Source organism: Neltuma alba, unplaced genomic scaffold, assembly GCF_004799145.2.
Source record: "Neltuma alba isolate B1F8T4 unplaced genomic scaffold, ASM479914v2 tig00005858_pilon, whole genome shotgun sequence".
Taxonomy (NCBI): Eukaryota; Viridiplantae; Streptophyta; class Magnoliopsida; order Fabales; family Fabaceae; genus Neltuma; species Neltuma alba.
In genome coordinates, this window is record NW_021634258.1 from 1 (window position 1) to 14,828 (window position 14,828).

Sequence of the window (14,828 nt, forward strand, 5' to 3'; positions counted from 1 at the left end):
TTAGAAAGGAATTAATTTAATCACGAATGCGGTTCGTCTTCAGAAACCTTGAATCGGTGACTCAATCCTTAGTTTTAAAAGCATTGGGTCAAACTCGTTAAGGTCTTCCTTCTTCTTCTTCAGATACTCTGGTCAAAACGGAACCAAGGGGCACTTTGAGTTTGTATGTAGTGAAATGAAGGGCTACTTCTGTTTTCCTTTGAGCTACAGGCCTTCGACGGATCTTTTATGGTTAATCAATCATTAAAGTTGTCAAATAACTATTCTGTGCGACCATAAAAATTACATGAGCAGTGTTAGCTTTTCCAGTTGACTATAATGATTAGATGAGAGATTTTCAATTTATCAAATTGTAAAATGAACAATGGAGTGTCAGTTGCTTTTTGATGATAAAATGAATTAATACGACACAGAGAGTTAGAGAACTCGGAAGTGGTAATTCTTTGAAATTTTTGGTGATACTTCGTCGTCAATTTTATTTCTCTATCCTGTTAATGGGGTCCTTTTTCTTATTACCGAGTTACATTGTGATTGAGAATCTCAAGTGGCTTTCTTTCCCTATGTCTATTTTAATACGTGAAAGAAAAGGTGTTGAGGAGTCTTTGATGTTTGTTCCTTGATATCCTTGACAAATTGTATATCATCTTTTTTATTTAATAAACAAACAGAAGCAGAAGATATGAATCAAGAGGTGTTTCTTGTTGAATCAGGGCTCAACTAATTACTTGTATGTATAGTGGGGATTTGTTCCTATGATATTGAGCACAAAACTGACTGAACGACAATAAAAAAAAAATGCAGATAAACTGCTGCCTTTGTGATTTTCAGTTGGCAGGACGGCCTGCAGCTATACAACAAATGGCTATTTACATGGATTTGCTTCCAACCTATTCGATCATTTAAGTCACTGTGGATGCTGACCTGATGCTTACATTGTCTAAGCTCAGGAACATATTTGAAATCCCATGGGGACTTAGTGTCTGTCACAGGCGAAATCAGAGTAGTTTGAGAGAAACAAAATGGCTCACTCATTCATGTGCAGAAAATGACTTGCATCAAGCAGACCCCTTCTCTAGAATTGATGTCTCTACTACCCAAAAGCTGACTGATTCGCGGTTGGGCATCCGTTTTTGCATTTTATTTGCATTGAAGGCTGAAGGGCTTAGAAGTCGGCCAATACTTAACTTGATCTGTGATACAATCACTAGAAACAATTGGTTTTCACTCTACGCAGAAGCTATTGAACAACTTCGAACAAGCCGGGTTTTGTTAACTTCAGAAGCTTACCGTATTTTGTTGAGGACTTACGTAAGACTGGGTAGGCTGGAAGACGCCATAACAGTGTTCTGTCAAATGAGAGAATTATATTGTGAGTTTGATGCCCATACATACAATACAATTATTAAACCTCTATTGCAGAAAGAGATGTATTTGCTAGTGTTTGCGCTGTATAATCTGATGATAAAGTTAAATTGCTGTCCTGATGATTATACTTACTCTTTGTTGATTGATGGATTCTGTAAATGTGGAAGGAGTGATGAAGTTATTGAAATTCTTGAAGACATGGACCGCAGTAACATACGGCCAAGCATGACAGCATTTACTTCTATTCTTTCTGGTCTGTGTCAGGGAAAGAAAGTAGATTATGCATATAGATTGTTCAACAAGGTGAAAGGAAATTGGTTTCAACCTGATCTAATAACTTACAGTGTTTTACTTGATGGGTTTTGCAAGCTAGGGAGGTTCGACGAAGCCTTAGCCATGGTGCAGTTGTTAGAGAGGGACGGGTTTTCTCTTGGAGTTGATAATTACAGTTGTATTATCGATGGCTTATTTAGGGCCAGGAGATATCGTGAAGCATTTTCATGGTATACAAAAATGTTGAAAGAGGGAATTATGCCTGATATTGTCCTATATACCATTATGATACATGGGTTGTCAAAAGAAGGTAGGGTTGGTGAAGCCGTTAAGTTATTAGATGAGATTGTTCAGAGTGGACTTACTCCTGATGCTTACTGTTACAATGCAGTAATCAAAGCATTCTGTGATATTGGTCTTCTTGATCGAGCTCTGTCTCTTCAACTTGAGATCTCTGAGCATGGTGAATTTCCTAATGCTTGCACTTACTCCATTCTCATCTGTGGCATGTGTAGGAATGGGCTAGTTGAGGAGGCGCAGCAAATATTTAATCAGATGGAGAAGCTAGGATGTTTACCTTCCATTGTTACCTTCAATGCTCTTATAAGTGGACTTTGCAAGGCTGGCCAGCTTGAGGAGGCACGCCTTATGTTTTGCAAGATGGAGATTGGGAAAAGTCCTCTTTTGTTTCTTCGGCTTTCTCAAGGTAGCAATAGGGCAGTAGGCAGCATTGGACTCCGGAAAACTGTGGAGCAAATGTGTGAATCAGGACAAATTTTGAATGCCTACCAATTGCTAATTGATAGTGGGGTTGTTCCAGACATAACAACTTACAACATTCTGATTAATGCTTATTGCAAGGCTGGTAATGTAGATCGTGCACTTAAACTCTTTGAGCACCTAAAGCTCAAGGGGCTCTCCCCAGATTCTGTTACTTATGGGACGCTCATTGATGGGCTTTATAGGGCTGATAAAGAAGTGGATGCCTTAAAGCTTTATGAACAAATGTTGGAAAAAGGAGGTGAACCTAGTTGTTCGGTTTATAAAGCACTTATGACTTGGTTATGCAGGAAGCAAAGGGTTTCACTGGCTTTCAGTGTTTGGCTGCAGTATTTAAATAACCTTCCTGGTGGTCGGGTAGATGATTCAACCAAGGTTTTGGAGGGATATTTTAATGAAGGACAAGTGGAAAAAGCAATTCGGAGGTTATTAGAACTGGACTTTAAGTTCAAAGATTTCAGTTTAGCTCCATATACAATTTTACTTATAGGCTTGTGTCAGGCAAACAGAGTAAAAGAAGCATTAATAATTTTTTCTGTTCTTGATGAGTTCAACATCAATATCAATCCTCCAAGTTGTGGACACTTGATTAAGTGTCTTTGTAATATACGGAGGCTGGATAAAGCAGTAGATGTTTTTCATTACGCTTTGGACAAAGGTTTCAAGTTGGGTAGACATATTCAAAACAAACTCCTCTTGCGCCTTCTTTCTTCTCCAACTGATAAGGAATATGCAGTTGCTCTTGTTAAAAGAATGGAGTCTCTTGGATATACTCTTAGTAGGTATCATTCTAAGAAAGTGAGGTCTCTTTTACTTCAGTACTGGAGACAACAACCAAAATACCGGAAACATCAAGCAGGATTGCCTGAGACGAGTGGAAAGCAAGGACTTAATTCTCAGAAGTGATTGAATGACGCTGAGAGGTCATGTTGAATGAATATCTTCTTTTGGACCTTCACTATCCTTCTCTCTTAAGCAGAATGCTCAGAACTAAGTGTGACGTTTTGATGAACCAGAGGTGCCTTTAATATTCTTCATATTGAGAGGTTAATATCTTATCCATTGGTGATTTATAATTCTGCATTCTTGTTCATGACCTCTGCAATTTAAGATTTGTGAATGGGTTATCAATGACTAATTAAGATACAACTCTGTTGTAAATTTTAACATAGGAGCAGTAAGTAAGTCCTGTTGTCAAATATGGTGGAATTGATAGTATTCGTTGTACTCAGTTTTTAATAGGATATACTCTGATAGTTCGAACTGTGCCTTTCGGAATCCCAAGAGTTCAACAAGTGATTTATAAACCAAAATTGTATATTTTGAATATATGAGATGATGAAATCAACCAATTATTCTGTATGAAATGCTATAGAACACCATTTCTAAGATGTCAAATATTCATCCTCTAATCAGAACTTGTCAGTTATAAATATGTGATGTGCAAAGCTAAAAAATTTTCCGTTCTTCTGTTTTGGGGCCTGCGAGTGGGGTTCATTGGAAGTGAGGTATTTTGGAGATACAAATTATCAAATGCTCTCAATTTTGAGACGGTGATACTGTGTTAAATCAAGACCAGCATTATGGGATTAATGAGTGATAGGCATCCAAGCAAGATGAACTATTCTCCCTTAAAATCTAGTTGAAACTGTATCCATAGTATTTGACGTGGATTTTGGCATGCTATGCTACCTTGGTCCTCATTAATTGGTGACTCCTTGAAAACCGAGGTCTCAACACCTACACTTTGTATATCTTCACTTGGTCTTCCACCATTCAAATACCTCTATTGATGGCCTTCATAAAAGCACCCTTATTAAAGCCACCAACTCTGGTACTAAACGATGGCCTTCCTCCAAAAAGCAGTTGTTGAGGTGGGAAAACCGCTTTAATGGAGTACTCCATCAAGCAACCCATGTTACTCAAAATTTCAGGCTTAGCAATCTCATGAACTGCTCCCTATCTATGACTCAGGCAAGTTAAGCATGAATTGCAATTCAGAGCCATTGAACGGAGAAGATTTTCCTGACGTTCCCCCGGGAAAGCTTGCTAGATCATAAGCCTATCGAGATTTTGTTTTGTACATTTGTATTTATATCTACTAAACTGCATCGGCTCTCTAGTTGTGTATGTTTGTAGCATGTGCAAATTCATACATGCATTGCAAGGAGGAGGATATGACTGATTTCTCTTATTGACATTGTGCAGGTCTTTATTATGAGGGAGGTAGTGAAGCCACGGGATGACTTTCCTGTCAATTATGGTACGAGAGAATTGATGTGACCATAGAAAGAATCTTGTGCAAAATCTGCTTGCAAATCCTTTACAATCTGAGTTCCTTTCCGAACCTGTTCTCTTACAAATGCTTCTAATTTACTTTCCTTTGGAAATAAAATTATACAGCTGTCCTTATTCGCACGCATGTATGAACAAAATGAAGAAGTAATGACGAGGGAAGTCTCATCTTAATCAAAGTTTTTCACGTCATTTACTACCATTCATTATTTTTTGGTAAAGGAAGGCTACTAATATTTGGTTTTTTCCTGTGTTGCAACAATTCTTGACTATAATTAGTTTGGATTATCTCTGCGAAATGTATGTAGTTCATATGACTGGTTCTGACACGTGGTTAGTTTTCTGTGTTTGATCTAGACGTTTTGCTTCTGCTCAATGATATGGAGTTTGGTCTTTGGATAGATACAGTATTGGATAATCTGATTGAACTGTCAAGTGGAAGTAACGTGCACTTATGGTGGCCATACGAAATGTGAGCAGATGCGCTGCTGTCAAATTTTCTCAGCAGCCAGAATGTGTGTTATGATTCAGTCTTCTCCACTAATAGATAGAAGATTAATAATGAAATGACATGGTAGAAAGGTTTGAGGAGCTTGGACAACTACGCCTGTAGGTGAACGGCTATGGATTGTTGAAGGATTTTTTTTTTAATCGGTATCTCATTCTTGGATGTAATTGATTGATCAGGTAAGATGTTTATTTACTCCTTCTTAATGGCTTTCTCACTAAGCAAGTCAGGTTTGGTTTGTATATTAATTTAATTTGAGCGAAGTTTTTATTAGCTTTGAGCCTATAATTTTGGTTTTTCTTAAAAACCCTGGCATTAAAAAGGCAAGATGATTGCAATTTATATGTTTTTATTTGAAATTCGGTTAATCATTTTGATACAATTTATTGCCTATTCATTGATGATGAATTTATATTCTCTTCATGATTAATAATTGTCGAGAAAAACCGACTTAAAAGTGCCAATAGCCTCTGGGTTCTACATTCAAAGTGAATGAGTAAACAGGACACTTATTGACATTAGCCTCTAGGTTTATTTAAATCTCTTTATATCCAAGGGATTCTGTCCTAATTACTTAATCTGAGACATTCTAATATCTGAATCCGAATATTTAAATATAAAATGGAAACAGATAATCCGAAAATTAACAATAAAAAGCAGCTGTTGGAGGATCTCAGCAGCATGATCTCGTCGATAATTAATATATAGGGTTTGCTTGGGTTAGCAGTAGAAAAAACAACTTATTTTCAAGCTGATTTTTAGAAAGGTGAGATTCGAAGTTAGATTGAGTAATATGATTTATGTTTGAATTGGTTTTTATAAAAATCGGCTTATAAAGTGGAAAAGTTGTTTGAATTATAATTGTATAAGTAAATTTAGTTTGTAAAATGATCAAAATGGGTATGACTTGTATTAAATATAATGATTTTAAATTATTATAGTGGGAAAAAGTTATATTTAATAAATAAAATATATTTAAATTAGAAATTATAGTAGTGTGAAAATTTTTAAACCAAATAATATTACATAAGTAATTGGACGATATATTCTACACAATTTATGTAAATATAAAATAAAAAATAATATTAAAAATTAAAAATATTATAAAAATTGTAAAAAATTATTTTCACTTAAGAAAATATTAAAAATACTTAGCTAAAAATTGATTGGGAAGTACAATAAATATATAGAGAGAAGTATAAGAACAACATAAATATAAGAGTAAAAATATCTTTTAATTTTAAAAAGATGTTTTTGCATAAGTTACAAGTAAGGTTTTGGTGCTTTTGCAATCTGATTAAAAAAGAAAAATTTGACGCATAAGTTAAATTGGTCAAAAATTGTTATAAATAGTTACTAAATTTGCAAACTCACTTGTCATATTTACAAACTATTTTTTGCCTCCTCAAATGCCCCACCAAGCATGCACATAGTCAAATATCAATACATAGCATGAGCACCATCCTAGTTAAGACTTAAGAGTGACTCAGTAAAATAATTGGTTTCCTGCAAAATTTTTGTTTAGGTCTGGATATAGGATTAAGCAAATTTTGCTATTTGACATTTTGTAGGCAATTACATTATTGGTTATTAGAAACATATTCTACTTTTTGTGAAGAAATTTCACATAAACGCTATACTTGAGAGGGACTAATTCATTCAGGAATTTGTCACTCTTTTTATTCTCCCTTGTACTTCCATGAGTACTTCCTCTGCATCATTTCCTTTCTTTCTTTCTTCTTCTTTTTTTTTTTTTGGTATACTCCAAAGCATGGTTATCCTTCTTGTTATGCATTTTTAGGCTTGTTTCTTTTGAATTATTCCAATTCAAATTCAAATTTCAGTATAAAATCTATTTCCTACTAGCCATCTGTTAGGCAATATGGATGCATGATCAGGTAAACAAGTTGCCCTTGTAGAGGTACGATAAGGGAAGGGGAATCAAAGCACCAGTTTTGATGTATTTTCCAAGTTGTACCAACAGGAGTGTAACAAGAATAAACCCTTAGTAGTCTTCCTAATAGAGACTAGGATGTGTGGTATGGAAGATGAATTCTATGTGAAGCCCAGAGGAAGAGGAGGTGGTTTGGCACTATGGCGGACTAGAGAAGTAGTTGTTAATATCTGGTACACTTCTGGCAATTTAATTCATGTCAGCATGTGTTCTGCAATTCAGAGAACTCCAGATTATGTCACTTTCGTCTATAGAGCTGCAGTAGATGAGAGAAAGATGATTGTGTGGAAGGCATACCTTTCCCTGATAAAAAGGTTAAGGAGAAATGTTAAGGCTATGCAGATGCATATTAGAAAGGGAGGAGGTAGAAGTGCTGGAACTCAAAAGAAAGAAAAACTCAATCCTAAGGATCATGAGGAGGAAGTACAGTGGCAGAAAGAGGGTAGTGATGTTGCAGAGGAGATGTTGGCCGAAGGTCTTGGTGGCTGGCCTTAAACAGCCACCAAGAGATCATGAAGCTCCTACCATGGAACTATCAAGGCATGGAGAGAGCCTTGACAGTTCTTCCCGAGAGGCCTATAGAGAAAGGTGGTTCTCGAGAACTATTCTGATAAAGACCTTAGTTTTGGTTTTGCTAGGATTTCAAAATCTGGAAATACCTTTATCATCATACATGAATTCTAACATTCTTCCCATTTTTGATGAAATTAAACGAAACAAAAGAATGCAATACTAAAACAAAACCTTGCAGATTTTTTAAAAAAAAAACGAGAGAGAGACTTGAGGATTATAACTTGATAGCAACTTGATTTAAGAGTTTTGTAAGTATAAACACAGAAAACATAAAAACAACAAGCGTTCACAATGTATAAATTGAAAAAGAAACTCAATAATCAATCAATGTCGTCAGAGCTGCTAAGGTGCTACTCTTCTTCTACCCCCGGGTACGTAGGGATAGGAGTAGAAGTAGGGGGTTCTGAGGGTTCAAAGGCAGGAGTAGAGGGCTCTGTAGTAGGTAGCTTTAAAGATGGGTGAGAGAGGAACTCATCAAAAGTGAAGGTTGGTCCTGGAGCAACAGACAGGTAAGTAGTCACCAGTGTTCTGAGATCTAACATCTGCCTCTCTAATGCATCAAACCCTTCATTAATGTTCTTCTCCAAAACAACCATAGCTTGTCTATGGAGAGTAAGGATGTCATTGATGCTTCCAAGCTTTTGGTTTGTTAGTGGAAAATAAGATTAATTCTTTTATAGATGGTTACTTTAAATTGTTGTAGAAATATAATATGCCACTAGAATTCTTTTTAGGTAAATATATATGTGCATATATTTTCATCCCATTTTAGACCTACTGTTAGAAGAAATATGTGGTGGAAAAATGATGTCATGTAGCACATGCAATATCGCTTCCGACTCTGCCCAGACATGGGAAAATGACATAATATTATGCAGAATGTGATATTCTCTTGCCCCCATACCGTAGAGCCATATGGTTTCATTATATCCCAAAAACTCTCATCTGCTTTCTTGCTAACGTTCTCGAGAATAGGATGGTGCACGTGGGCTCTTTCTAAACTGTTCATCTGCTTCCTTCTCTTAGTTTCACCTCAGAGACTCTCTTGAATTTGATCAAAACCACTTTTACCCACCCTGATCCAACCTTTTACAAACACATTTGAACTCATCAAATTTGCAATCCCTAAGTCGCACTCTCTGGTTAGCACAAATGGCGAGAACTAAGAACCTAGGCAAGAGTGGAGATGGAGATAGTTCCCAGAATCATCCATAACAATCCAATCCCATCCAAAATAAGAGACTTAGGCTAAAGGTCCAAAAAGAAAGCAGTGAGCCAACAAAGAAGAAACCTAGAACACTGAAAATCAGAGAAAGTAAAGCCTCTGCCACTTCCCATGAAACTTCAAAACTTCCTGTAGTCCTTGAAGGATCAGAGACAGAGTCTGACCCAAGATTCACGGACAAGGATATTCAAAGGATCAGTGGTCAAGCTAGAGAAAGAGGCAAACGAAGAATCAAGAAACCTCTCAATCTACTCCTACTCCTCAAGGTAATCCTTCCAGTACCTCAACGCCTTCTAATATTTTCCATGGACAATTTCTAAAAGGAAACCTAGATAGTGGGACTAATATGGGGAAGTATAAGGCTGACTTTGCTAATAGAGAATTTTTCCCCGATAGTTTATTTGAACCTAGAAGAATTGAAGAACAATGGGGAAACTAAGTTGGCCCTCACCAATCCAATGGAATATTATATGAAGTGGTTGAGTATCAATGTGTCTTATAGTCCTAAAATTGCGAGATATTTCTACTGTAATATGGAGATTAATGACACAAATAACTCAAATAGAGGGATTATGTAAAGCTATCTAACTTCTAAGCTAAGAGGAAGGGACATTAAGTTGGATGCTGATATCATCAACACCATCTTAGGAACACTTGAACATGAGATTAAGAAAGAAGTGACTTCAGCCAAAGCTTACAAACTTCTCAAGGAAAGCAACATCTATCCCGGCCAATTGTGTTTTAGTTCGAGTAAGATGTGTGATTACTTCAAGGTTATTCACTACATCTACTCGAGATGCATGGTAAATAAGGGTTGAGGCTTTACTCACTTGAATCAAGAAGATTGCATATTGTTGGCTAGAATAGTGAGTGGAGAGAAAATCAATAGTAGAGCATTGATTTATAATGAAATGAAAAAATTTTGCCTCAGGAAATCAATATCAACTCCTATGCCATATCCCCATCTCATCTCCTACTTTCTTAGCATTCTTGACATCCAACATCTTGAGGCTAGAGACAAGGAAGAACAGATTCCCATGTTTGTTATAGCGCATCTAAACAAGATACACGTCTGTCTCCCTCTCACTACTGCATAAAGAACATTACCAAGAGAAAAAGGGAAAAGAAAGCAACCTCTTACACTTGACTCTCAGCCACAAGATGAGGCACAATCTTCAGCTGGGCTAGTGTAATCCACAACTCCATCCTTCCTCGGTGCAACAATTCAGAATATGTTCCAGTCAGAATTACAAGCATTTCAGGCAAGATTGTATGGCATGGCCAAGGAGTTTGGGGAACTAATAGGTCAAAAGCTGGGAAGCATCAACGACATCCTTACTCTCCATAAACAAGCTATGGTTGTTTTGGAGAAGAACATCCATGAAAGGTTTGATGCATTGGAGAGGCAGATGTTAGACCTCAGAACACTAGTGACTACGTACCCGTCTGCTCTAGGACCTTCTTTTACTTTTGATGAGCTCCTCTCTCACCCATCTTCAAAGCTACCTACTACAGAGCCCGCTGCTCCTGCCTTTGAACCCTCAAAACCCCCTACTTCTACTCTTATCCCTATACAACTAAGGGGAGAAGAGGAGCAGCACCAAAGTAGCCTTGATGACATTAATTGATTATTGAGTTTCTTTTTCAATTTATACATTGTGAACATTTGCTGTTTTTATGTTTTCTGTGTTTATGCTTACAAAACTCTTGAATCAAGTTGCTATCAAGTTATAATTCTCAATTTTTAAAAACAAATTTGCAAAGTTCTATTTTAGTATTGTATTCTTTTGTTTGGTTTAATTTCATCAAAAATGAAAAGAATATTAGAATTCATGTATGATGACAAAGGTATTTTCAGATTTTGAAATCCTAGCAAAATCAAAACCAAGGTCTTTATCGAAATAGTTCTTAAGAACCACCTTTCTCTGTAGGCCTCTCAGGAAGAACTGTCAAGACTCTCCCCAGGCCTTGATAGTTTTATGGTAGGAGTTTCATGACCTCTTGGTGGCTATTTAAGGCCAATCACTAAGACCTTCGGCCAACATCTCCCCCACACCATCACTACCATCTTTCCTCCACTATACTTCCTCCTCATGATCCTTAGGATTGAGTTTTTCTTTCTTTTGAGTTCCAGCAATTCTCCCTCCTCCCTTTCTAACATTCCTCTACACAGCCTTAACACTTCTCCTTAACCTTTTTATGAGGGAAAGGCATAGCTTCCACACAATCATCTTTTTCTTATTTGTTATGGCTCCATATACGAAAGTGATATAATCTAGAGTTCTATGAGTTGCAGAACACATGCTTGCATGAATTAAATTGCCAGAACCATGCCAGATATTAACAACTACTTCTCTAGTCCGCCATAGTGCCAAACCAACTCCTCTTCCTCTGGGCTTGACATAGAATTCATCTTTCATGCCACACATCCTGGTTTCCGTCAGGAAGACTACCGAGGATTTATTCTTGTTACATTCTTCCATACCAATTGATAATTTTCCAGGTTGTACCAATAGGAAATCTATGGCAAAACACTAGCCCTCACATTTTCCTCGTCTAGTTTTACCTAATTTGATCAAAATTTCATGTCAAAAAAATTTGATAAATGGGAAATAACAAATTTTGATTCTTAGCTCACCTTTCTCCTACGCTTAGGAGCCCCTACTATAGGTGGCACATCAAAATCATTGTATCATGGATTTGTGTTTCCTATTCTTTTTAAAACTTTTGTCTTTAAAGTTCTTGTCAAATTTTTATCACCCCTATCATTCTTATCATTGCTATCACCATCCTGACCATCACCATCATTACCATCAAATGTGGTTGATGTATCAATTGCAACGGTGTTAGGCATTTCCAGTTTGTTGGTAGGTGTAGCAAAGATCTCCAAATGATCAGTTGTGCGGGTGTTATGACCATCACCATCATTGCTATCAAATGTGGTCGATATATCAACTGGAAGGATGTTAGGCATTTCTGGTAAGTTGGTAGGTAGAGCAAAGAACCCCAAATGATCAGTTGTACGAGCGTTATGCATCTTTGATTGGTTGGCAGGTGTAGCAACAGCCTCTAAACTATAAGTCGCAGAGGTGTTAGGCATCACCAGTTGATTATCTACTAATCTTGCCCACCTCATATTCGAACTTGTTATACACGAAAACAAAACAGAGGGGCTGGCTGATTCGCGCTTAAGTGGGACCACAGTAAGCTTTGACAACCAATCCTCCTCTATAACAAGCTCCCCATCAAAATATTGTTGAGGTGCCATTTGTGGGAGATGGTGCACAGCATATTCTTTGAGCACAACAGTGGTCCACGATCTGCTTAAAGCCCTTTGGTGGGTATAGGGTTTAGGGAGCACCATAGCTTGGTATGGCTGCCAAATCACCTAAGAAAAGGGGGGAAAAATGATCTTAAATAATTTTTTAGTGCATTTGAAAAGTTCTAGTGGCAAGTTTCAGGGGAGAAGAGTGTAGACGTTACCTCACTAGGATCTAACTCTAAAAAGAGCTTCAATACCTCTTCCATAGTCAGACAACGCTTACCACAAAAAACTGAGAACTTCCTATTTTCACCACCTATTCTAGCATGTAGAAAGAATCATACATTCGAATGTTGCAAGTTATCAAGGCAAACTAGGACCACTTTTGGTATGTGGGTAATAACAATATCCAAAAAAATGGAATAAAGTAAACATTCATATTCAAAATATTTATAAAAACAAATAAATGTCTTTTTTAAAATATAAAAATTAAAAAAGACATTAAGGAGATTACTAATAATCCAAACACAACCAAATAGGTTAGTGTGTTTATCTACTTTGCATGTTTTTAAACTTGAGTGAAGATTCACCCAGTTTGCAGCTCCAAGCATGGGATTTTATTTGCTATACCTCCCTAAGAAGATTGATAAAGTTTTTGTGAACTTTGCATTTCCCCAATTTCTAGAAGATCATGCTTCCTATGTCAAGGAGGGTTGCTGCTCAACTTGCACGATCCACTATCTCCTCGTCACACCATTGATAAAATTGATCAAACCTTGGATGCTAACAAAATTACACTCTAAGGAAACCTCAACAAGTCTCACAACATCCACCGTTTATAGAACTGGGACTACCGGCTCAAAAACAACTAGTTTACCATTAATTGCCCTTGTTTTTTTCCCCAAGGCACAGCTATATCCTCTTTTCTCAGCAAAATCAATGAAAACAATCCCAGCTTTGATGTATTTTATTAGTCAAAAAGACTAATGTGTTTTTATACACAGAAATTATTAATGCTATGCAGGATTTCGTATATGAAAAAATATCAGTGCTCAAATTTATGTTTCTAGATGACATCATTTTATACATAAAAAGTATCAACGATAATTTTAAATTTAGAAAATCTCATTCTTAAAATTATTCTATATTATTTCTTAAATATGGATCTTTTGCTAAACTTTTTATTTAATTCATGATAAAAGGGAAACAAAAATTGGAAGAAAAAAAAAGATTATGACAGATGGGAAAAGAGGGAAAGGCCATTAGAAAAAGTAATGCTGCAACTTTTTTAAAAAAAAGAAGAAGATGCTTAGCTGTACGGAATTCGAAATATGAATGAGAAAAGGACACTTCCTGCCGTACGCCGCAGATCATTCACGTCCCAATTTACTCTTACAAAAAAAAAAAGCTTTATATCTTATTTTATTTGTAGCGATTTAAATTCATTGATGTCATGTTAGGCTAGGGCGACCGAAGAGAAATAATGCTATAAAGACTCGTATAAATCTTAGGTTCTCATTTAAAATTAAATTCTGCGATTGAAATGGCATTATCTTCAGTCACCCAGGCCAATGGCCGTTGACGGTATTGACCTTTTTTCTTAAAAAAAAAAAAAAGTTACGTGAAATATATTTTAACATTATCTCTATCTCCCTATGAACAACGGCGTGGCCCAATTATTTATTTTTTTTTTCAAAAAAAAGCGACCCGAACTTTCTGACTTTTATATTGTTTTGGTTACAAAGCCGTATTTTCGTCTCCCTTTCTGGTATAATTTTTTCTTTTCTTCCCATATTTATGAGAATTTCCCTATCCCTCCCATCTCGTCCACGTAAACCAAAAATTAAAGCCTATGGCTATAACGCTGAATTAGGATCTGGGTAACACATATCATATGTGTGCGCAAAACTTAATTGTTATGTTGATTAAACAAAAACTTAAAAGGCACGCAACTAAATTCATGTTACAGAAGGATAAATCCCAAAGATGCTATTTTTATGTTTCCCACATGACCACCATCATGTGTTGACTTATAAAGTCATAAAGAGTGCACAACCAACCTGGCCAATGGACACTAGCCATGATTGCCTTTGCCAACCTTATCTTCCCCTAATCATCTGAACCGTCAAATAAAGTGATCATCATATTTTACCTAAATTTCTTATATATTTCACGCCCCCTGTGATTGCGAATTATTACATTGGAATTTTTTTTTTGGAAAAGTACCAAAAAAAACCAATTACAATATTTGAATTTTTAAAAATAAACTATTGGGTTATTAAACAGTCTTCTTTTTTTTTTTCATAACAAAATAGCCATGCTTTCCATTACACTAAAACTGAATTACAGAAGCAGATAACTCTGGAATCCTACCAAGAGTCATTATAGTATACAATCCCATAATAATTAATAATCATACAACAAACAAACTTGCCTTAGAAAATAACTCTGTAATCCTACCAAGAGTCATTATAGTATACAATCCCATAATTAATTATTAATAATCATACAACAAACAAACTTGCCTTAGCCATAGACAGAGACATCCTCGTATGCTACCCAATTTGGTCATCATCTCTTTCCCCTTTTTTTT

General features: G+C 36.2%; 1 protein-coding gene across 1 annotated transcript; it reads left to right on the forward strand.

Annotated features, from left to right (window-relative positions):
• Positions 1 to 1,339: 1,339 nt before the first annotated feature.
• LOC114748930 (pentatricopeptide repeat-containing protein At1g79540-like) lies at positions 1,340 to 5,509 on the forward strand. The gene is made up of 3 exons (XM_028937393.1): positions 1,340 to 3,464; positions 4,627 to 4,681; positions 5,116 to 5,509. Exon 1 carries the CDS (start codon positions 1,354 to 1,356, stop codon positions 3,322 to 3,324), a length of 1,971 nt encoding a protein of 656 aa, XP_028793226.1. The 5' UTR covers positions 1,340 to 1,353; the 3' UTR covers positions 3,325 to 3,464; positions 4,627 to 4,681; positions 5,116 to 5,509.
• The last annotated feature ends 9,319 nt before the right edge of the window (positions 5,510 to 14,828 follow it).

Excerpts from the sequence above, each read along its gene's own strand:
- LOC114748930 (XM_028937393.1), top strand. The coding sequence starts at position 1,354 with ATGAGAGAATTATATTGTGAGTTTGATGCCCATACATACAATACAATT.